At 35.6% G+C, this 24,377-nt stretch overlaps 2 protein-coding genes across 6 annotated transcripts; both read right to left on the bottom strand.

The window, feature by feature from the left end:
- Nucleotides 1-801: 801 nt before the first annotated feature.
- TRAPPC13 (trafficking protein particle complex subunit 13) lies at nucleotides 802-24,318 on the bottom strand. 5 transcript variants are annotated; one of them, XM_064641924.1, is made up of 13 exons: nucleotides 24,206-24,318; nucleotides 17,709-17,777; nucleotides 16,736-16,835; nucleotides 16,054-16,138; nucleotides 14,763-14,890; nucleotides 14,563-14,635; nucleotides 11,045-11,089; nucleotides 8,569-8,586; nucleotides 6,286-6,419; nucleotides 4,941-5,139; nucleotides 2,040-2,140; nucleotides 1,232-1,382; nucleotides 802-1,136 (listed from the first exon to the last, which is right to left on the bottom strand). In XM_064641924.1, the coding sequence occupies exons 1-13, from the start codon at nucleotides 24,249-24,251 to the stop codon at nucleotides 1,032-1,034; spliced, it is 1,254 nt and encodes a 417-aa protein (XP_064497994.1). In that variant the 5' UTR covers nucleotides 24,252-24,318; the 3' UTR covers nucleotides 802-1,031. The 5 variants fall into 5 exon arrangements, with proteins under 5 accessions (XP_064497994.1, XP_064497995.1, XP_064497998.1 ...); XM_064641925.1 differs by having other exon boundaries at nucleotides 1,232-1,379; XM_064641928.1 differs by lacking the exon at nucleotides 24,206-24,318 and adding an exon at nucleotides 24,067-24,087.
- Nucleotides 18,773-24,318, bottom strand: SHLD3 (shieldin complex subunit 3). The gene is made up of 2 exons (XM_064641936.1): nucleotides 24,206-24,318; nucleotides 18,773-22,158 (listed from the first exon to the last, which is right to left on the bottom strand). Exon 2 carries the CDS (start codon nucleotides 22,001-22,003, stop codon nucleotides 21,254-21,256), a length of 750 nt encoding a protein of 249 aa, XP_064498006.1. The 5' UTR covers nucleotides 22,004-22,158; nucleotides 24,206-24,318; the 3' UTR covers nucleotides 18,773-21,253.
- Nucleotides 24,319-24,377: the final 59 nt, after the last annotated feature.

The following is a 24,377-nucleotide window of genomic DNA, read 5'->3' as shown; positions in this document are numbered from 1 at the left end:
AGTTCTAATTAATTTTTTCCCTGTATGGACTTATTCCCTCATTTTAGGAAGCTGGTCCTAAATTTATACAATATTTTAAAATTGAATTCTATGGTTACAGATTTTGTACATAGGAAAGCCTTAAGTAAAATACTGTCAAAACTAACTAAGGGAGCTAATTACCAACATGGCAGCTAAGAAATACAAGAAGCTGTTGATTAGGATCTTTAACACTAGTTTACCTAGTGTTAAACTAGCAAAGACAGTCACCATTTTCTCTATTAAATGGCTACCTCTGGGTGACCATAGATATTTCAGTTTTAGTTTTCAGTTCCCTACTAACTGGGAAACAACTTGCCTGTTTACAGCATGCCCTGTATTGCAGGGACACACAACTCTGCTCATGACTGCAGATAACTGGGCCAGATTTGCTGTATTACTCCTTTTCAAAGACTGAGCCACAACCAGCAGAGTCTTTGGCTGATAATCCACTTTGTAGCTGCCAGTGCCCCAACAGTGCCAGCTGCACTCTCTCATGTCATACCTCTATCAAGTTGTATTTCCTATGTCTGTATGTGTTCCATGCCAATACACTGCCATGCGAGGTACTCCAAAATATTTCTTTTAGGGGTTTACATTCCAGGAGCTTCTCTTTAAATGGTCAGTTCCTTCAAACTGTCAGAACCATAATTTTTAAATGGTTTTTAAATACTTACAAAATAATTATAATTACAAAAGTAAGTATAAATTGCTACTGGTTTTTTTCAGTCTCATTCCCATGCTGAGGTGATGTTATGTTACTGCAATATAATTTGCTAGAGCTACACTTTTTTCAAAGGTTTTATTTTTAGTAGATAAAATCCATATGCATGTTTTTAAAAGATTTTAAAACATTCAAGAAATGCTCAGAGAAATTAAATCATCACAATTACATTTACAGCTATATAGGGGTTTTGTTTGTTTGTACAAACAAAATGTATGATTTGATGGCAAAAACATCAAGAAGTTGGTAAAAAAAAAGCAAGCACAGCAGAACCACAGAAATTTTTTCTTCAGCTTTGTTTGACTCCAGAAGAAACTACACAGACTTGTGCAATATCATCATACTCATATGTTCTCTTCAAAAACGTGTCTGTAAGTCTTAAGCCAGAGACACTCTAGAAAGGAAAAATATTTTTAGGAGTTGGTATTAGAAAGAACTGTTAAACTTATAAAACAGCTATTTTATAACAAAACTGTGCTAATGCCTTACTTGCAATCCCTGCACTGAAGACAACAATGTAAGTGCAAGGTGGAGGGATGAACTTGGGTGCAGCTTTCCAAGTTGCCTTCCTGAAACTCCACACCAGTGGATGGAATTAGTATTGCACATTTCTAAAACCAGATCCATAGTCCTTTCACTGCTAGAGAAAATTGAAAAACAAGAATAAACCTGTGGGCTTTTTTAAGCACTCAAGACTGCAGACATGTGAAAGCTTGATTATTATTCAGGTTACTATTAATCAAGAATTTATAAATAATTATAAGGCAGCAAGCAAGATTGACACACAGTAGTTCAGCTTTGTTTGACACGAGCATCCTATCATGCATTTAACAGTACTGGATAACTAATACTGCTAACATTTTGGATGGACTACAAGATTTTCATGAGAAGTATCTGCAGACTAAATACATGCTTTAATCCCTGCCCTCAACTTCTATTTAGAATTATTTCATTTAATTATCACTTTTGCAACCCTAAGACGATTTGTGATTAAAGTATGAGGTACAATCTTAAATAATACTACAGACAGCTCCATGGAATTCCTCTACAAATTTTTGGCAATCTCCTAGTTCAGACGGTATTAACAGAGCATAACAGAATGGGCTATTTTGTTGTTTTGTTTATTTTTTTAAATCATTGTAATTCATAAGATGTGTTTCAAGCAGTTTTGTGTTACTACAACTCATAGTAAAGACCACATTTAACTTGTTTGAGGAGAAATTATTGAAAAATGAAACAAAACCAGCCACAACTTACCCACTCCTGAAAAAGCACAAGAATAATTTGATATGGTTACCTGCAATTTGTTATTTTACATGTAATGTCAAAAGGTTCTTCCAAATTTACAGTGTCTGGTATTGTCTCCAAAGAAAGCCTTACATCACCATAGCCAGGAGCCTGAAAAGGAAGAAGAATGTATACTCAGATTTTGAATAGTGAAGTTGAAGTTTTTACTACTCAAGTTTTCCTTTACTGCAAGAAGCTTGGAATAAGAGGAATTTGAAGAAAGAAGGTTGACTCTGTGCTTTTGATTAGTATGCAAATCACAACAGTTCTCCATCCACTGCTGATGATCACCTTCTTCACAGGTTTAACAATTCATTAGATAAGGGTGATCATTTTTACTATGTTTTCCAGATAGTTTACACCCTTAAAGTCTGAATAGCCGTATACAGTTCCTGAGAAGATCTGCTTTATCCTGAGACCTGTTAGGCAGATAACAGATCTACATGGTTAGTAAAATTTTCCTGCATAAACCCGCCACTATTCCACATCCTAAGAAATAAGAGGCTGCTCATTCACCCTGCCATTTCAGTCCTCCAAGCTTCTGCCAAAATAATTAATTGCCACCAGTTAGAAAGTCACATGAATATAAACGCTTATCAACTATCCTGTTCTGTCAAGAGTCAAGCACATGTCATATGACAAACCTGTGGTAAATATCCTAGTTAAAACCAACCAGGGCTGATTCAAATTGGTAATCTGCAGATAAAAAGAAGGTTTAGATTTTCAATCCCCACAAATGACAGACGGTAACGAAAAAATAAGGGAAAAATTTGTCCTGCCTGATAAGGCTTAGTTGTTGCGTATGTTCCAAGTCTACTGATAAAATCATGCTGTAGTGAAAGTTGTATTTACAGCTTGATTGAAATATTCCTGAAGAGGTTCAGAAAGCCAGTGCTTGAAACAGGTTTTAGTCACATACAGTCCATTACAGATTAGTGACAGATGACATTTTAGAAAGCATTTTTAACTGGACATTACAGTAAGCAAAGGGACTTCTAGCCAATGGAGATTTCAAACCAGTTGAGCAGTGTACATCTGGAACCTTTCAAGAAACAGAAGTAATTACTCAGCCCTGGAAAATATATTCAAATATATTCAGCTGCATTAGGTCACAGGGAGGAGTCAACTGGAAAATTATACTCAGTTCCCTCAACATAACACTGTTTGCTGTAACACTGAGCTCTTCCTTTAAGAGATACATTAAGGGGAAAAAAAACCATACACAAATGCACAATAAAAGCAGTATTTTATAGAATAAACTTAGCAGCAACTGGCCAAATCAAAACAGAGTAGATGAGAAGACCTATTCTGGCACATAGTGTTGAGCTTAGAAATGAGATACCTCCAAGAATTGATGGCTAGAAGTAAAGGCCTTGAAGTAACACCACAAGGAGCAAGGTAGCTTTCATCCAAAATTGAGGTAATTGCTCGAAAGTATGGAATCAACTAGACAATTCCTCACTTGTCCTGCTCAAGGATAATGTTTAACTTTGGTCTGGTTCTAGTCTAGTCCTGCACTGAATGCCTGTGAGCAGGTGGAGTACCCTTGGCATACTGTGGACATGCATCTGTCTGGTTTAATGTCACCCAAAAAGAATGCAGTTGTGAATTCCAAGACCATTCCACAAAAAAACCCCAACCAAATTATGGTATGTAGGGGTAATCCAGGATAGTTGTTTCAAAAATGCATTTCTGATCTGAACCATCACAATGACAGAGGGACACAGTACAGGCAAAATTCTGGGTGTTGGGGGCAACAATAAGGCTGGCAAATGGATTAGGATGAAAATGATTAAAGGTGAACGAAGCCAAGAGATTAAATAATCTGACAGCACTTAAAAAATGAGGAGAAGACAAGAGGGAGCTGCACACACTGCAACTCGAAAGGGAAAAAGCCCAAGTATTTGCTGCTTTTCTAAAAACGTATGTTGCTTAAAGTACACAAGATTGCTCATGTTTCTCTGTTAATCATGAGGCACAAACCAATGACAGATGACCAAAACTAACCATGGAGTGTGCTTCATGTGCAATACTCAAATGTTCAACAAGAAGGGATGCAGTGTGAGACAATACTGATTTAGGGAGGGGGAAAAGAATCTGTCTTTAAGAGAAATTATAGGAAAGCTCAGTTGAAAATGGGACAATTTATTCTTAAAAAATAAGCAACAAGTTTCAAAGTAACAGGAGTAACTTAAGTTCACAAAAAAGGGCAGTTTCTAATTTGATGGGGTTATACACACACTTTACACTTCAATTAAAAATAAAGAGAAGTTTCAGTGACTAGCTGTGAATTTCCACGATCCAAGTTTGCTTGCCTAGTTCTCAGTCAGTATGATTTCCCTACAGAATTGCTCAGTTACTAGAAGATGAGGACTGGGGTAAAGACAGAGGTAGAGACCCAATTATAAGCTTTGTAAACTCAGACTAAGATTCATTTCTCAAAGTTTTTTTAACTATTCTTCCATATCTCTCTTACCATCCTCAATTGAAAAGATGCAAGTCAAGTTTAGGCATTAGAGTAGACACGCTGTGCAGCTAACTTAAGCAAGCTAGTAAATACAACTTAAAATTCATGATCAATTTATAAATCAACTAGAATAGAATAGATTCAATCAAAATTGTGGACATGAAAGACAAATAATATTACACATAAAAACTGTTACTCAAAGATAATTTTATTCTAACCAATGTATTTTGCAACACTGGTTACTTGATTTTGGCAACTAAAATGCACAGTCCATTAAGTTATCCACACTTCACTGAAGAAATACAAGAAATAACTCTCTAACACATATAGAAACATGAGGTTCAGAAAGTAAGCAGTTCACATTTTCCAAGTCATTATTAAATTGTTCGTTGAGCTGCCTTAGAAATGAGCGCTAAGTTAACTTAACACTTGAATTAACCTTACCATTCTTTGGAGCTGGCTAGTTTGCAGCCTTCCTCGTTCACCCAGATTGGTTTTCCATACAATATCTAGTTTACCAATCACTGTTACACCTTTTATTACTCCAGCTTTCTCTGCAAATTCTTGCTTTGGTTTTAGACAGTATAAGTATTGACGTGTATCCATAGGTTGTAAGTAAGTCCTTGCACCAAAAGTAGACTCACTGAAAAAAAAAACAAAACACACTGGGTCTTAATTTAAACAGTTATTTTGAAAAAGACTTGAAACCCAACCTTTTTTCCCCATCTCTCACCAGTCTTACTCAGTGTGTGTGTGTGTTCATACTTTATTAATGGCAAAAGACACAGAACAGTTTTCTGTTTTTAACACAACAGAAAACAATACTAGAATTTATGTACCACCAAGGACTGTGGGGAAAAACCCCCATTCTTATTCATCTGAGCCAGAGAGAAATGAGATGGAAATACACTTTGACACATTATAATTTACTATCTGGCATCTTAGCATTTAAACAACAATGCTGTTAATTTTTCTTTTGCTGTTTGGTTTCCCTCACAGTAAATCTCAGTGTAATGAAACTAAGATTCCTGTTCAAAAATCATTACAGCAGATGCAAACACTTTATAAGAACAATGCTCCTCTATATTATGGGTGACCCCTTCAACAGGCAAGAAGACAGAATTTTCACTTTAGCCCCCTCTACAGAAGCACTCAAACATCACCTGCTCCAAAAACCCAAGCAAGTGCAAAGCACAAACAGCAGAAATTAACTTCACAAGCTTTTGTATCACAGTAGTCAGTTATTCTAGTATTTGGTGTTCTACTAATGGACACTAAATGAAATTTAATTTATTTCACCATAACAAATTTTTATATTTTAAGATCCTATATGGGTGTTCCACTGATTCACCTTGACTGCTGCCTTGCTAGATCATGATTAGTACAACCGAAAACAGTTACCACTCTACTGATAGGAAGCAAGGACATATCAGGTCCTGTAAGGCTAAGTATGTACACAGAGATCAAGTCAGAACCAGATGTGGGCTAAATACGATATAGGAGATACTGACAAAATAGTATGTTTTCATGTTACGATGTCATCCATGTTAGAAATTATTTGAGGATTAGGCTGGAGATTACTAGGTAGAATTATAAAGTTTTAAGAATAGTTTCTATGAAAAGAAAACTGGAACAGATTTTCCAGTTGAATACATAACAGGAATTTGATCTTTTTAATCAAGCAAAGAAGTGCAATCCTTCCATTACAGACAACTAACTGTAATGCTTATATCTCATGAAATCCTAATACAAAGAGTTTCAAAGTTAAGTATCCTGAATATGAACATACCTTTTCCCTACTGTGTCAACTGTGTTCAGTTCTGCAACACTGTACATCATAGATGGCTCTAAAGAAACCTTCTCCATAAACATTGGAGAGGTAGTGATATTCTGAATTTGAGCTTCCAGAAACACTTCATCTGTCTGGAAAAAAAAAAAAAGTGCAAGTTCATGAAAATGTGATTAGTGTTATTGAACAGAGTAGACAGTCCTATTGTTAAAAAAAATCACATGTGTTTAGTTCATGCCTGCAAATCAAATTAATTAATGCAAGAAAAAACCTTAATCCCAGTAACAATAGGAGCAAAAGTGTTAGTCAACAGGTATCTTGCCAAACAATGGATGTGGGATAATTTTGCTATGTTCTAGCTATTGCTTTATTTGTAATGCATCAGTTCACCACTTCCCAAGACTTCCATCAACTTAATAGCAACTCAAGATTTAATCCAAATTATTTTAAAAAATTTTAAAAATAGAATAAATGGTAAGGAATTGCAGTGCACAACATGCCATGCCAGATGACTAGTGCATCAAGCTGTATAAAAACATTAAAGTAAGTGTGTGTTTTTTTCTTTAACTGAAAAAAATATTTCATGTACATGCTCTAAGATTTTATTATTATTATGAAACACTGGCATTCTGGCTAAAACACAAAATCCAGCCTCCTCTCTCACTCAGCTCCATCATGCCAAAGGTTACCAATACTGTATGCATCTGACAATTTAACTGGTGCTGTACCTTCAGAACTTCTGAAGCTAATGCCTAAAGATGGTATTGAAGGACCAAGTCTGGTACAGAAACGAAAGCTAAGGCTGTTACACTTCCAAAGATGAAAACACATGGAACTAGAGATGGTTTTGCCTCACGTCTTTCGTGGAATTGCAAACCAATGAAGTCATTTTGCAACTCGAAAAATCTTAGGGCACAGGATCAGTCTACTAGAGGTAAGAGCCCTGAGAGAAGTGAAAAACAAAACCAAATTGCTAATTTAAATAAAAAAAAGGGGTAGCAACCAAATTTGTATTTACAGAAGAGTTACTGATTCAGGCAGTTGGTCTAAATGATTGTTGTAGGCTACTTCCAACTGAACTAGTGTAGTCTATTGATTCAGATTGAAGCAATTTATTTTGTTATGATAAATTTTTAAAAAGTACTTTTATGAGGAAAGGAGAAAGAAGCTTATAGTTTCTTTTAATCACTTTAAATAAATCACTTCTTTATACAAATGGAGTCCTGCTGGTAAATTACAAAATAAAAGTGGGACAAAACAGTCAAAATATGTTTAGTCTCAAAAATATTGTGTTAGAAGGAGAAATACAGAATTGCTGTGTAACTTTCTCTTGTTTACTGTGTTTATAAGGCACAAAAACCAGACAATAGCATATATATGGCAATGAAAACTGTGCAGGCTCCATGGGTTACAGACACACCTCATGCTTCCAGGACCTGGAAATAACCCCAACTAAAACATGGTTCTAAGTAATCATTACTACTGTCACTAAAACTGATACCATTTATATCCCAAAAATCCATTGCTCAAAGTGTCCATTTACCCAAATTTTAGTTGTTTTCAAAGCAGCAACCATAGGCAGAAATTTAGAAAAGCTAATTTGAAAGGGAAAATTAAAAACAAGCAGCATAATGAAAAAGCAAGTTAGTTTTGTGTTATTTGTAATCTGGTTTAATATCACATGGTTTAACACCCCCCTTAAATACTTAAAAATATGCACTATATTTTAATATAAGGCACACCTTAAAGTAAAATCAGACTGCAGAAGTAACATACTAACTCAATCAACTGTTACATGCAGTTAAAAGTTGGAAAGTGCAGTTCCAGCTAGCAAAAGGAACAAAGAATATCCAACTGCTGCTCTCTCCTTAAACCCACTGTCTCCACCAACGAGATGCAAAAAGTTCTGTCACAGCTTACACAAGCAGTGCTGTAGTGAAACCTACATTTCCAAGGGCAAAATAAGAAAAATTTTAGGAGAGAATCACTCCTGTTTTCAAATAATGAATCTAGTGAAATTTTGGTAAGGTATTTTATAGGAGGACTCCCACAAGCAAGAATCTGTAATAATCAACTCTGAGTTTCAACAATGGGTATTAAAGAAAGAGCTAACCATAATGAGTGATTAGTTGCACATATAAAAACAAGAAAACATCTGTTTATGATAGGCAGAACAAACATTGCTTTTCCATTATGTTTGTAAAAGAATGTCAATAACAAGCACAGAAACAGGTAAGCAATTAAAAAAGCATACATATTTATAAAAAAATAAATAAAAATTACCACAGAACTGAGGTCACTCTAATGGGAAAATAAAAAAAAAAAACATTAGAGAAATTAGGGTTAAATGTTAAAGAAAAAGGAGGCTAACTTTCAAACAAAATGCATCTCTGCATTTTTTTGCACCATCTAAACAAGATAGCATTAGTAAGACAGAAACATAAACAAAAATGGATGCAAACAAAGATGACAACTACATTTCTAATAACTTATAGCTAGTATGGTTACATGGTTTACTAGCTTTGCTTCAGAACTAATCCAAAGTAGAGCTTATGGCACACAAATCACAGACAAGATATGGTAGAACAAACTGACCAAAAAAAAAGGGAGTTTTTGACCAAATTTCAAGTTTGTCCTAAATTTAAATCCATGCAATGGGTCGTATACGAAATGGAAAAACAGTCCCTGCCATTTTACAGATAATTTGAAGTGCCCACATATATAAGGTCTCAAAAAAACCCCAATGTGGTAATGTGTCCTAGCAAAGCTACAATGTAGCAAGTTATAACAAAATTTGGCATACTATCAGGAAAAACTTTTTAAAATATCCATCATTCCAAAAACTCAGTTTTAATTGCAAACTTCCTTATCTTAAGTGTCTGCATATTTGTCTCCCTGTGCATGTTTGCAGGAACAGAAGCTTTTACAAAGCCTTTTCCAAGGCACATCAAAGTCAGTGAGAGCATTTCTATAGGCAGGTAATTCAATTTTGGGATTGCAGCAGGTTAGGGCAACAGGGCATGTGTTCTGTGCACAAATTTCAGTGATTGACTCGATTTGGATGCTACCGCAATATAAGCAACAAGCAAGAAGATAAGGTTCAGCATCATTCCTTGTCTTAGAAAAAAATTAAATTCTGGATTATCATTAGAATATTAATAGAAAATAATTTTAGTGAAAGGCATTATGAACAGACAGCATCATACCTGTAACATTAATAATAACAGTTCAACTGGTTAGACAACCTTTAGAGACCTTTAGTTAACTAAGTAACTGACACATACCATTTTCTTTTCTCCCCTGTTCTCAAGGATAATAGTCAGGATCAACGCCTTGGTGTTTTCATAGCAATGTAGTATCACACACAACATCTAATCAAAGACTTATTTCTAGTTTTTTTAAATTTATTTGAATTCTATGGTCACAACATACAGCAACACTTTACATACTTCCAGAAATTAAATAGGAGTGGTACTATATCCGTTTCCTAGGTAAATGAAAATTGCTCAGTTAATATCATCCAAAATATTTTCTTTTAAATTTCTTTCAATCAATCATATGGGTAAGACGGTAACGGGACTTGCACAAAGTCATGAGCATGAAGAACAAAAGGCATTCAAACAGCCTTTTAAAAAACCTCTACAGAGAAAAAAAAAACCAAAACCCAAACCCACACACACCAGCTCAAACACAAAAGCTTCCCACAGATCTCTACCATGAGGAACTGGTAGCTAATTGAGAACTGGAGTTCAAGACCAGTCAGTATAACAATTTTGTAAAAACAAAGAATACTTTTGATCTATGTCAAAAGTTTGCCCAGAATTTACCTTAAAAAGGTTTTGATTTCTATTAGTGTTTCATCACAAAACAAAACTTACACAGGAAGTATAGAGAGATAGCAACATTTAAGGTATCTGTCCCTCTCTCCCCTAACATACACTTGATATCTGAAACAATAATATAATGCAGACACTAAATATGGGTTTATTTTGCTCCAAGAGGAATTACCTAATTTTTTAGGATTATTTTTGTTTCTTTTGTTGTTAAACCACAGCAGAAGACATTTCCAGACATTCCCACTTATGGATAACAGCAGTTCTATAAAGCACACAACCATGTGCTTATGTTCCAACCCTATTCAGGTATCTCACACCTGATCAACGTATGGTTTGAAGCCTGTGGCCTACATACATCTACCAAATTCTTACCATAAATAACCAAATATGTCCAAATAAATATGCAAGGCATATATAAGGTCATACAGTTTCAAAGTGCTGTGTGTAACTGTCACAAACCTAAAAATTAAATTACTGAATGGAAGGGTCATAATTACATTTAAGTTAAATTTAAGTAATTTAAATTTAAAAAAAAATTTAAATTGTCCCCACTCTGATAAATTGTCATCTGCTTTGTGAACAATTTATCTCCCTTACAGTAAGTACTCTACCAGCCTAAATATACAAATAATAACTGAAAGTATCTGAGTTCATGGGCAACTGGAAAATACGCAAAATTGTCAGTCAACTACATTAAAGTCTTGACATGTCTATCTTAGTTACCATCTCTTTCAACCCTGAATCAAGAGCCTATTTTAAAACTAAACAATATATATCTATCATAATTTTTTTCCTTTTAAAACTGATCATCTTTCTCAGAAAGGTGTACATATAAAGCACTTTGAATTTAATCTAACCACCTAATATGAAGTAATAAACCCAGCACACCAAAACACAAATACCCAAATACACACAGATCTCACCTCAGCATTGTAGAATTTGGTTTTCACATCTAGTGGTTTAAGAACCTGAAATGAAACGGAAAAAAAGATGGACAATTGGTTTCTCAGACAACGTCAGCATAAACTGTTTTGAAGTGCTAGGGTCTTTTACTGAAGTGTCATTTTTCTTTTTGATCTTACACATAACAGGTGCATAACGGAATATGTGCTACAACTGACTCTGCTAAAGCCCCACAACTAAGAGTATGTACTTGTTGCTTCTTACTTGTGCATACTTGACTGCTTTCCTACTAAGCAGTTTTCTCATATTGAAAACAAGTAATTCTCGACCTAAGCACTGGCCTCTTACAAAACCAGACAAATCCAGTGTTCTAAGTAGATCTATGTCTTTAAAATAACATCACATTCATCCTGGATCCTGAAGTGGTCTCCACTTGCTTTCAAGAGTAAGCAAGAATTATCTAATATTTATAAGTACTTCAGAGTTCTGCAGAAAACGTTGCTGAGGGCTTCTCTAAAATAAAAGAAATAGAGAACTATTCATGTGACTAGCTTTAACAAAAAACCACACTAGCCTTCACTTCCTTCTTGAAAATGCAGCTGTTTCGAGAAATAAAAAATCCAATACATCATTTTAGTCTTATGAGATTCGATCAGCAAAAGAAAGCAACTCCATGATATAAAAGCGATTCTCAAGTGTTGGTTCTTAAGTACTTGAATTTTTGCATAAAGCCACTACAGCTAACACATTCAAATATGAAGGGTATATACAGTGATGTAACTGAAAGAAAAAATCTTCTATTACACTTGTAAGGAAACAAATTTAAATTCTGTTCCTGAAGACATTTATTTGCCTTTACATAGGAAAACTTTTTTTGTTTGCACATAAATGCACTGCATCCTAAGAGACCCCTAACGTTCCAAGTCGTAAACAAATCTTTTAGCACTGAAGAACTCAAGATTAAAAAGTTGTCTTCAGAGAGATTTCTGCACTATAACAGGCATAAAGTTCAAATCTTTCCAGTATTCATAACTATCTCTCTCTCTAGTCAGAAAAAAAAGTTAAAATTTTAATTTAGGTCTTTGCTGGTTGAGTAGGGCTTTTTTCAGCCAAATATTTTGCTTCAGTAAGCTTCTTAGTAATTTTTCTGCATGCTGATTTTTTTCTCTCTCTTCTGATAGACAAAGTCTTTCCATTCATTGCAGTAAATTTCAAGTGGCCTTCTAGTAAAATACAAATAATTATTGTGAGGTTCACAAATCACCCACCAAAGCTAAACAACAACCAAACTCCAGAAAGAATCATTCCTTCTCCATTTAAGCATAATGCTGTTATTACTCAGAGAAAGCTTTGGAACATAAAGGCACTGTCAATCAGAATTAAACTAAGTATGATGTTTTAAAAAAGAAGCTGATTATAACCAGTTCAATTTAAAAGATGATAAAAATGTAAATGTAAAAAAGCTGAGAATCTGTCAAAGAGAATTTTTTTTTTGTTTGTTATACAATAGCTGGTGGCATCTCGATCACAAGCAGCCATCAATGCCCATTGTAAAGAAATGGTTGTGTTCTATAACACTTCTTTTTGTTTGTTCTCAGATATTCTAGGCGGTGTCTCAATGTCAAATCTACAAATAATGGCAAAAATGTCTCAGTGAAGAGTTTTTCTCATAACAAATCAGAGGGTATTTACAGAATGGTGTAAAAGTGTATATATATATATATATATATACATATATATGTAACTTTTAAGAAGCTCTTATGCTTCCTTCTTTGTAGGAAGGGCTTCAAATTTGACAGATAGCTAGCCTTAGCTATTTTGACAATTAAATTGTCTGTGCTGGGTTCAGTTAAAAACCACAGCAATGTGTAATTACAACACGCATGTAGACCTCAGAAGAATGTGCACAAATAAGTTTACATATAAAATCTAAAGGAGACAAATCAACATCTTACATAAAGCTCTGGCAAGAAAAAAGGTAAGGAACAGAGAGAATATGAGATGTGAAAACCTGCAGATGCATGTGTAAGTGATCAGAGAAAGCCTAGAGAGGACAGAGGTAGCCAACACTAAACCGAGGGACAGAGAATGGAGAAACAGTTTCACAAGGAGAGCACGACAAAGCACACAAAGATGAAAATTAACTTCATTAAAGATGAAGAAACTCTGAAGAGATTCTGCATTCAGAGGGAGTGTAACACAAAAACTGATATGGAATGATTTTTCCCTAGGATTGCCAAGAAACGCATCTTTGATTAATCAGTTTGTGCCATTTCAAGGTAATACTAACAGTACTTGGATGTTCTGTGTCATCATCATGGCTGGGCTTCACGAACGAAGATGTGGGGAGGGCTCTACCCACATTTGTTACAAGCGTGCTGGTGGCTGAAAAGGCCAATACGAGATAGACAAGTCCGGTTGCAAAAGGTGATATCCACATGTTCTTTGTAATGAATGGCAATTTAACCTCCTAAAGACTGAAATATTTTTTTCTGAAGTATTTAGACAGAATACTAAAAAACTACAAAATGAAATCACCTCATAGAATCACAAAATATCCTGAGCGGGAAGGGACCCACAAGGATCTTCAAGTCCAACTTCCAGCCTTGTACAGGACCATCCCCAAGAGTCACACTATGTGTCCGAGAGTATTGTCCAAACACTTCCTGAACTCTGTCAGCTTGGTGCTGTGACCACTTTCCTGGGCAGCTTGTTCCAGTGCCCAATCATCCTCTGGGTGAAGACCCTTTTCCTAACATCCAGTCTAAACCACCCCTGACACAACTTCAGGACTAAACTATATAATGCTCCTGTACTGCCAGACACTCTGTGAGAGTATCTTCCATTCCATGAGGAAGAGCCCACAATTATCCAAATCTTAACATATTTCTCTAAAAAATCCCCAAACAGCCATTAAATACACAGCTAAAATAGACTCTTTCTTGCCAGAATCAGTCCACAGATAACAGTATTTTCCTGCTTTCCTCAGTTACTCCAATCTCAAGTCTTGAAATTTGTGTGATGGAACAAAAGGTTTCAACTCCGTCAATTACTTCTGTGGTTATTAGTTAGATACAGTACATCAGACATCTTTGCTTAGATTCCTTTAAAAAACAAATCACTAAGTTCCAGTTTAAAAAAGGTTACACACACTAAAAGAAAAATCAGAATTTTACACTGTAAACTCAATGGTTAGATGTATCAAAGTCAGCATGAACAATGTTCAATAAAATCCTGTTTAAAAACAGTCATAAAGCTGGCTGCTATAAAAAGGGATTTTTTTAAGAGTAATTTTTTTCTCTATAAATTAAAAAAAATTGTAAGATGTAATATTTATTATTTCTGAAATGTTTACATGTATGGCAATTAGAAACCACCAGTTCATGTGAAGTTTGAAGTGATGGCTTTTAATAGTTCACTTTTAAAAGTGAGCGGATTTTTGGTACGTAAAAGTTCTTTTGAAGTGTCAAATGTTTTAAAATGAGTTTTCAGGACTCACACATTTATTAAAAGTAGAGTGGAATACTTCATGCAATACCTGAAATTTGAAGAACTTTCTGAAATACATCTTCTCTCCGGTCTGCGTAGTGTAACTTACTGCACAAACTAAGCTGAAAAGAAATAATTTTTTAAAAAACAATTTTGAGTTACTTTAAATCTATGCTATATCAGAAGCAGAATGCTTGTGCTGCAGTTTCATTTAAGCTCATTCAACAACAGAAAAATTTAAAACCTTACATGTGTGTTCCTATTTCCTTTACTTCATGGTGGATCACATCATCAATGCAACAGTCAGGTTTAAGTTCTGCCACTGCAGCACTAGAAGCTGAAAGGTTCAAACGCTGAGAACTTGTCTGAAGATCAGCCTGGAGACAGAAAAACAAAGCATTGGTTAGAACTGCAGCTGCTTAAAACCATCTAAAAAAAAGTAATTTATATTATAAAGTACTAGGTTTCACTGAGCATTTTGTACCCTACACACTTTCATACATATTATATGTTAAGATGATGAAACCTACCAAAGCTAAAGAAAAGTTCAAAAAGTTGTAAGTGGTCTAGTCCTTTAATATGCAACTTATAAAATCTCTATTTGCTTTTTACATTGAGTTCCACAATGACTTCTGGAATTTCTACTCTCAGTGTTTTATTTGTTCAACAGAAAATACGAAACAAAAATGTAGCACTAGAAAACAACTCATACAAAATACAAACCAGCATGCAGTTTACATAGACTAGTTTTGACAACCTCATTGAGTATGCAAGTAAATGAACATAACTCCATATCTTTAGCTGTGAAAGTTTTGCTAGACCCATTCTTCAGAGAAGCTTTGCATAGAAGGGTGTGTGTCCAGAGAAGGGCAATGAAGCTGGTGAAGGGTCTGGAGCACGTGTCTGATGAGGGGTGGCTGAGGGAGCTGGGGGCATTTAGCCTGGAGAAAAGGAGGCTCAGGGGAGGGACCATGTTGCTATCTAGAAATGCTTGAAAGAAGATTGTAGCAAGATGGGGGTTGGTCTCTTCTCGTAAGTTACAAGCAATAGGACAAGAGCAAATGGCCTCAAGTTTACCCAGGGAAGGTTGAGATTGGATAGCAGCAACAATTTCTTCACCAAAAGGGTTGTCAAGCATTGGAACAGGCTGTCCAGGGAAGTGGTTGAGTCACTAATCCTGTGGGGACGGTGTAGATGTGGCACTTAGGGACATGGTTTACTGGTGGCCTTGGCAGTGCTGGGTTAACAGTCGGACTTGTTGATATTAGAGGTCTTTTCCAAACTTAACAACTCTGTGATTCTGTAATATATCCATTTTTTGACACAATCATAATTTTTCATTTTAATCTTGAAAGATTTCTATAATAATTTCTATTTTTATGTCTTACTGTTTCCAATTTCCAAGTATATTTTCTGGATTGGAAAGTGACATGTATTTCCTAAAGCCTATAAATTAGCATTATATATATACAATATATTGTCAGAAAATATACTCATCATTTTTTTTATAAATCAAGTAAGTGGATTTATCATCACATACCTTCACCAGTATGTCCTTGACAACCTGATTACTATCATTGTGCACACTAATATAACTGGAAAACGTCTCGCCCAGAAATATGTTTCTGCAGTTCAGGAAAAAAAAATATTTTTAGTAACAGTTACTAAAAAACCAGAACATGTCACTGAAACATCTTTTAGTTCTAATTTAAAAAATATACACACATGTGTGTGTTTGCCGGATCAAATCCTAGAAGAATATTGGCATCTTCACATCCATACTTCTGAAGCCATCCTTTTAAGAAAAACAGCTTTAAAAGAGAGCAAACAAATCAGATTTTTTTTTCCAGCTCAATATCTGAGATGAATAAGAAGATGGCTTCCAGTACCCAAAGCATCACGGTAGTAAACTCTGTTAATATAAGATGGGGTTTAAAGCAGAGCATTACACTAGTCATTCACGCACAGCTGTAAATCTCTTCCAACTTTCAATGCTTATTAAATTCAGTCATGCTATAGAAAAGAAACATCGGGTAGCACACACACACACACACATATATATATAGATTTAGATTTATAAATCAAACCACAGGTTATTTTTAAAATGACTGAAAATCTCATTGCATGACAATGGTGTTCAAATAGAAAGAGAAGTAATAAATACATTATTATTAAATGAATCCTAAACCTTGCATGTTACAGTTACAATAATTCCTTCTTACCCAAAATTTTGAGGCAGAGTCAGCATTTCTCCTAACATCAAAGTTTCTGCACCCTTTACAGTAGAAGGATCATCTTTCATGAGTTGATTAAAGAGATTACCTGTAGAAATATCAAATTACTATTAATTACATATTTGCTAAGTCTAAAGGTTTGTCTACATTTAAGTTAGACACTTAATCACTTACTTAGATGTAGCTTATTTTTAGATATATTTACTTTACAATAAACTTATTTAGGGGGGAAATACATATCCAAAGGCCTGCCTTTAAATTATAATTTAACTCCCATGCACTTGTATCCAATAATTTATTCAGTATACATACTGAAGGGTACAGTCCCAACCAAATGCATAGCTCAAATTAACACTGAATTTTAAGGGAAATTCTACCCAAGTAAAGCACAGTACATAACAGAACTAATTAACCTCACTTATTTTCTTCCCCTGCTTGGTTTGTATTTCCACACAGTCCTCTTTCTTGAATCTTCCCTTTGACTCTTATACTTGACTTCTAGACTTCAACTATTTCTGTGCAACAACCCAGGGATTTCCAATTTATGAAGGCACACTAAGCATAACACAATTCAAAACCAGTCTCGCAAAATTGTTTTCCATAGAACATTCACGTGTTGGTTCTAATTACCAGGGCCTTTTCTCCAGATACAAAAAGACAGTAATGACAAGCTTTCTCCACTTACACATTTCTCTCACAGAACGGCCTTCAATTTTGTGTTAACTGCTCAGACTTTGAGATCATGCATTTGAGTATCATCACTAAGCTTTCAAAGCTGTGGGTCAAGAGCTGTAGAGTGCACCTTGGTACCTTCCTTCAATTATTACCAAATCTAAAATATATTGCTGTTTCAGAGTCCCCCCTCTAGGGGAGGTCATAAGAATCCTCTAATATCTTAGATGGTCACATTGCTTAAACCTGGTAAGACATACATAACAATCAGTCAGTAGAAAAGATTTACCTGGCAAATCTCTTTCTTCACAAGTCACCGGAATATTAGTGAATAAAGTAGGTTTGGTTAGCCTCATCACTGCAAAAATCAGAAAATAAACCACAGGTCAATTAAACAAATATTTTTAAATGTTTTTTTAAAGTATAATTTTGTCTTGCTCTCCTTCCACCAAAAAGCCCCAACAAACCACAACCACCGAATAATCTTAGCCTGAAAAAGGGTAACACCTTCTTGGATCACCTGGCCTTTCACAATATAAAAAAAATTCCCTGTTCTTCTGAGATCCAATACTGGTAATGGCATTGCTCCCTCCTCCTTTGTTCCCTTGGTGCACTGACATCTACTGCTTTCAATTTTATGTGCTAAACGTCTTATACCTGTTACAGCGTTAAGGGCTTTGTGGTCTTCAGAAGTGTACCAGTTTAATTTTTTTGTGGACTTCTTCAGTTAAGCACCTAATCCTCATTGCTCTAGAATGGGACAAGATGGCTAAGACAGACCCTTTCAGTCAAACACCAGTCTATAAGGAATTGCATTTACACCCTAATCTATAACACATACACAAGGTAGAGTTACAAGTCTAAAGGCCTACATTATTTATATATCTGCTTTTTCTTTAAGCCACAACCTTTAAACTCAAGCCAGCAAAACCAGCACAAAAACCTGAGGAACAACATAACCATTTTATTGATACTGACAAAATCAAAATCATTGAGATTTTGCTACTTAAAAAACTATACTTCAAGAAAATGGTATTTTCAAAGTCTATTTTAACTCATACTCAAAATTACACTATTTTTACTTATATAACAGATTTAAGATGCTACTTTTTAAACGAATTCTTCCCTATTTACATTAACCATGGCCCTGATCTTGTATATAGCTTATCACGAAACCATTCACATGAAACAAAATCGAGCATTTGTAACCTTAGGTGTTGATCTGAATATGTAAAAATCATCAGGTTTTTTTCTTGGAAACTTAATAAACATAAACCCAACTAAAACTAAAAAATAAACCAAAAGGATTTTTCTTGACTGCAACAAGTTAATCAACATCCTTGCACTCATACGTGTATTGAGGCTTTACTTTTATTGCACTTTTCTACAATTTATATTTCCAGATAGCATTCACTGTTTCCAGTGGTGTAAAGTATTCAATTACTTCGATATACATTTGAGTACATAATGGGCTGTGTTAGTTCACAAGAACTTAGACTACCATACAGCAGACCTATGCAAGTTAGCATCGACACAAACAATTCTCACTTTTCACATAAAAAGGTAACATTTTCTCCTTGTTATGGTGAAAAGTGGAAAAATATGACTTCTGAAGGTTTAAAACCATGAGGCATATTAAAAAGATATATAAAACAGAGTAAATGGAAAACCACATTCAACATTGAAAATGAAAAACATAAAACACTGAATTGTACGTGCATATGAACTAAGCACTTCTTGAACAGAACAAAATGAAAGCCTGGATTTCAGCTGGTACACTGGTGCTACTCAAGACTGTAATAATTCTGTAGGGCAGTCTCAGGTGGTGTTTGCTCTTTACATGACAGTTACCCAGCTCAGGCGATCATAGCTAGAAGAGCATCTATCATTATTCACATATAAGCCAACCCAAAGCAGCAGAAAGCTGACAGCCGCAGTGACAGTGATCCCTCCTTCTGTTTAGTAAGATGCTTATTTAGCTCTTTTGACAGTATATCAAATAAATATAGTGGGACTGTATTATTGGCATTATTTAATTTTATTCAAATTTACACGAAGCCTGTATAAACTAGTAGTTGCTGACTATTTCTAAAGACAGTTTAGTCATGTTTCGGGCAATAAATAAATACATCACAGAATGAAGTCAAAACAGAGAAAAACTACTATAGGTATATTTTATTTAATAAGACTACCAAATTAATATTAGAAAATACAGTATCTTTGCAGGACAAGGTCTCAGCACTTTTCTTCTAAGATCCCAGACACAAAATACAACATCAAATAAAATTCAAATCACATTGCATTCTCCCTCATTATATCTTCAAAAATGCTGATACACAAAGAATCTTTGCTACTATCAATGTTAAATTCAGAAATATAATTTCAGTGAAATAATTTGGCTGTAGAAGCTACAAAACCAATAACGACTCGCAGTTACACTAGAGAGCATTTTGCACTAATTTTGCTAAGTGGTCATATTAAATGGCACAAACAACCCAAATGTCAATATAAGACCCCCTTAAAATTCAGTCAGAGTTCAAAAATACATGCCAATCACCCAAACTGAGCAATATCTTTAATTTTAATATTTAAAAAAATGCAATGCCTATAATAAAATATAATTATTCAACATAAGGATGTCATAAAAAATGTAAGTAAAAGTCCAAGGGGAGTTTACTTATTTTTACACAGAGGGATCTGTTAAGCTTATGCGCACTTTTATTTGATTAGCATTAATGATAATCTAACAATCTGCAAATACATTTGTTTTCCTCCTTTTCCAGATGCCATAGACCTCGATCTCCAGCTAGAGCAAAACTATTTAGAGTTAGCGGAAGTGCCTAAGAGAAATGCATACCTTGCAGTCATATCAATCCCAGTTTAACTTCTCAACTGACCCTCTAAACATTCGATTGAGCAAGGACAGTATGACCTTCAAAAACTTTATTCTTTCAGGTCACAAAAAGTCATGATGAACTCAACCTTTTATGACTGTTTAAACCCTCAGAGACCTTTACCTTCCATAATGACAACAAACAGAAGTTTATGTATAGAAGTCTCATTTCTTAATTTCCTCACTTGTAGCTGGAAGTGCTTTCTAGTGCTCACTACTACTTTCTTGTTCCCCAATATAATTAGAGAAAAAACAACAGAAACATCAGGAAAAAATAATCTTATTACCAAAGCTGTAAACCAGCAATTATTAAATTGTTCATATTTTTCAGCACACAATTTCTACTGAAGCTATCATAAGTATTTCAGTGAAAATACAGCTAACATTACTAATAAAGCGCATTCATGCCACATAAATAAGTTTGTGCTTCATGCAAGGGATATGCCTTCATTAAAAAAGACTCTCGCACATCTTACTTTCAGGAAATAGTCAGATCTTGAAATTCTTAATGTCAAAAGTAATTAGACATATAATAGCAATTATTACAACTCATTTAAAAACACTTTTCCTTCTCCTAATTTCAAAGAAGCAGAAAGGATGTACTTTGTTCAGCTGAAAGCATAGATTTTATTATCTGACACAGCTTGCCAAAACAGTCTGGAAATTCTGCTTTAAATTTTTTCTTTTAGACCACCAAGGCAAAGAAAAGCTACAAAATGCAGTACTAAACCAAACAGAAACTTACTAATCTTAATTGAACCATAAGTTTTCAGGCAAAACAAAGTTAAAGAAATATATCATTAGTTAGAAAACTGTAGCAAAGTAATATAAGTAGGTTTTTGCTTATTAATTCATCAGTTGTTCTAAAGTCTATATATTCTAAACTGCTTAAAAACTCCAGTACTCTAGGCAGTAATTTTATTATTAAACTGTATCTTAAATTATAAACTAAATATAATTCCATATTTATGTACAAGCAAATTCATTTTATCTGTAAGGCTTAGCTTCTCCCTAAGAATATTTCTAACATATTCACAGTATAATATATCACAGAAAATCCATATCTGTCCCACAGATCTTCGGATAGTAGCATTGCAAGAGGGCAATTCATTCTCCTTGATGAGTCTATTCAATTTTATCCAGATGTCCTCCAAATTCTCATTATTACAAATAGATTGTTCAATCGTCCACTTTGCTCTATAAAATGCATGCAGTTTTAGTCTTTCCAAATTATTTTGCAGTTCTTGAGATAAAGGAAGAATCTTTTCTTTGAGTTTAGCGCTAGGGAGAGAGATACTCCAAGACCTTTTCAACTTTTGTTTTCCTTTAGGTGGTGGTTGTCCTTGATAGTCCAAGTTAACTGGTCTGTGAACAGCTTGTGCTTGGATTAAAGTTGAACCATGTTTCATGCTAGACTGAAAGTCAAGTAGATTCTTTGTGCAGTCGTAATCAGGAGATCCTATAACATATTCTGGAGGTGTAGAAAGATGTTTTAATTCTTCTGCTTCCTCACAAGAAATAACAGGTGCCCGCTTTTTTGGTTTGAGGGGAAGTCTGTATAAATCATTTGGAAACCAGGGTGCAAATCTTGGTAACTGACGAATTGGAAACTCCTTCACTGCTGCTTCTGCAAATTTCTGCAGTTTTATTACATCTCTCTGATGTGGTCGATAATGCAAGACCACTTCCATGCTTGTACCATAGGAATCCAGTGATTCTTAGGAAAACAGTCTTAGGAAAACAGTGTCTTGATTAGGATTCTCAAATCTAGACTGAAACATCTTATTTACTAGAATTTCCTTGCCCTTTCCTTTTCCTTGACGCAAAGATCAGTGGAAAACAGGACCTAAAGTAGAAGTATTATAAAACAATAAGATACTACCGTAGTAAGACAAACATCACTAGGACATTTTTCAAAAAAGAATCAGGTAGTAAAAATAAGTGAGATATGTATCAGAACATTCTACTTTATCTAGGCTGAACATTAGTGGCTGTATTCCACCACTACCAGTGTAACTTCAGTACACTGAACATTATCCACATGCACACTGTTTATTCAACACAGTCCCTTAGCAAGAGAATTCTTCTTCTGTCACCATCTCACACTTGCCATCCATCACTATTCTTGCTATGTATCTTAAAAGACATACAATTACTACTGCCTATCTTCCCAAATTTAGCCGACAATTTTTTTTTTAAATGTTTTTCTCCTACACATCAATATTTTAAGCCAGGGCATATAAAGTAACACGTGTGTTACAAAAACCCTTCCTGAAATAGTACTGACTGATACAGCAGTTTTTAAAGTAAAAAGTTAAAAGGGAAGTGCTCTAGGCAAAGAGAAGTTGCCTGTTTCCATTTCATATCAGAACTACAACATTCAGTTTTAGTCTCAGAGCTGCCAAGCAATACATGCAACCTTAATTCAAGGAACTGATAATTGCTTCATCTATCAGACTTTTAGAATAATTAAAAGACTCATTAACTACTCAAAGGCTTTATACTTTCATAAAAAGAATACATTAACCACAAACACTGTTATGAAACATAAGTATAACATGCACACTATTGCTCTCCTATTTTCCCACCCTCTTAAGAAGTTTGCAATCATTTCAGGTTCCCTGATCAGTAATATAAAATAATACTAAAATAATAAAATCCAGGATTGCCTAATCATTGCACTGTCAAGATTCTCTTTATAGTATAGTCACAATGCAAAGAAGCCCTCACATCTTTCTCACTTCTTTTGCAAAATCTACAGCCTGGACACTGCACCAAATTCAGTACAAGCCCAAGGACTGCACTGGTTTCTTATGACCCATCATAAAACTTTTTGCTTTGAATTAGTTACTATCAAAATGCATTTGTATTGTCAGCTCATGATGTTTCATGTTCTGTGTGTATACACATATACATATTCAAAAAGGGCTTGTTGAGCTTTGAATTATGGTTAACAGATTTTACTGTGACATGCAGATACCATTACAAACTCCGTCCAGGAGCGTTTTAAAACTAGAAGATGGGCTCTGAAATGAACCCCACAGCTGCACTACTTGATCCATCTGGACATCCTCACTGATCTAGAATGCTTGCAGAATTGAGATTTTAACCAACTGTTTATTGCACCAACATAACTAGCAGCATTTATTACTCAGAAATTATCAAAAACTTCAGAGGGCTCTCTTGTATTAATTTTGTAAGGCATGCAGGAGACATACACAATTTTATTTTCACTATTTGTGATCCCCAAAACCAGAAAGTAGGCCTGGTAGCTATGCATTGAGCACAAGGTGAAAAGGGCAAAATCCACCCAAAGAGGAATCAGAAAACCAACTGGGTTGGAAAAGACTTCTGAGATCAGGGAGTCCAACCTATGACTGAGCACCACCATGTCAACCAGAGCACGGTACCAAGTGCCACGTCCAGGCCTTTCCTCAAACACTTCCAGGTCGGTGACTCCATCACCTCCCGGGCAGCCCATTACAATATCTAATCCCCCTTTCTGTGAAGAAATCCCTCCTAACGCCCAGTCTAAAACCTCTCCGGCATAGTTTAAGACTACGTCCACTCGTCCTGAAAAACAAGGGGAACTGGAAAGCAAATTTTAACTAAACGTTTTCTCACAACCGAAGCCTTGTGCAAAGCACGGACACGCCGAGCAGCCCCGCAGCCCCACCACGCCAGGTGCACACCCGTGTGCGGGGTATTTCAGAGTAGCCCCCGCCGCCTCCTTGTGCCCTGGGGCACCACCCACCGCAGGCCTCAGCGCCGGGCCCTGCCCTGATCCACCTCCTGAGACGGAGGGGAGAAACACCCTCGGCTGTGGATCGGACACGCTGTTTCACCACCGGACCAGGGCCGGGCGGGCGCCGGCGGGGCCGCGCTGTCGGTACCTTTCAGAGCCAGCAAGTGCTCCTGCTTGGACTGATTGACGTCCATGGCTTCCACCCGCACTATGGCGGGGAGAGCTGGGCGGAGCCGCTCTGGCTGCGGCGGCCGTCACTACAGCACCCAGGGCTCCGCGGGCGGCCCGGGGCCGCACCGCCTCCTCCTCCGCCCGCCGGC

The sequence above is a fragment of the Pseudopipra pipra genome, chromosome Z (genome assembly GCF_036250125.1).
Source record: "Pseudopipra pipra isolate bDixPip1 chromosome Z, bDixPip1.hap1, whole genome shotgun sequence".
Classification (NCBI taxonomy): Eukaryota; Metazoa; Chordata; class Aves; order Passeriformes; family Pipridae; genus Pseudopipra; species Pseudopipra pipra.
The sequence above is the reverse complement of the archived record's forward strand: the minus strand, read 5'-3'. Positions and strand labels throughout refer to the sequence as shown.

What these genes read in the sequence shown, in the direction of transcription:
- SHLD3 (XM_064641936.1), bottom strand. Translation starts at nt 22,003, where the DNA reads ATGGAAGTGGTCTTGCATTATCGACCACATCAGAGAGATGTAATAAAA.
- TRAPPC13 (XM_064641924.1), bottom strand. Translation starts at nt 24,251, where the DNA reads ATGGACGTCAATCAGTCCAAGCAGGAGCACTTGCTGGCTCTGAAAG. An exon ending in GCACTTGCTGGCTCTGAAAG is followed by an intron (nt 17,778 to 24,205) that starts GTACCGACAGCG and finishes TGATTTTTGCAG; the next exon opens with TGATGAGGCTAACCAAACCT. An exon ending in TGTAAAATAACAAATTGCAG is followed by an intron (nt 1,383 to 2,039) that starts GTAACCATATCA and finishes AATTTTCTCTAG; the next exon opens with CAGTGAAAGGACTATGGATC.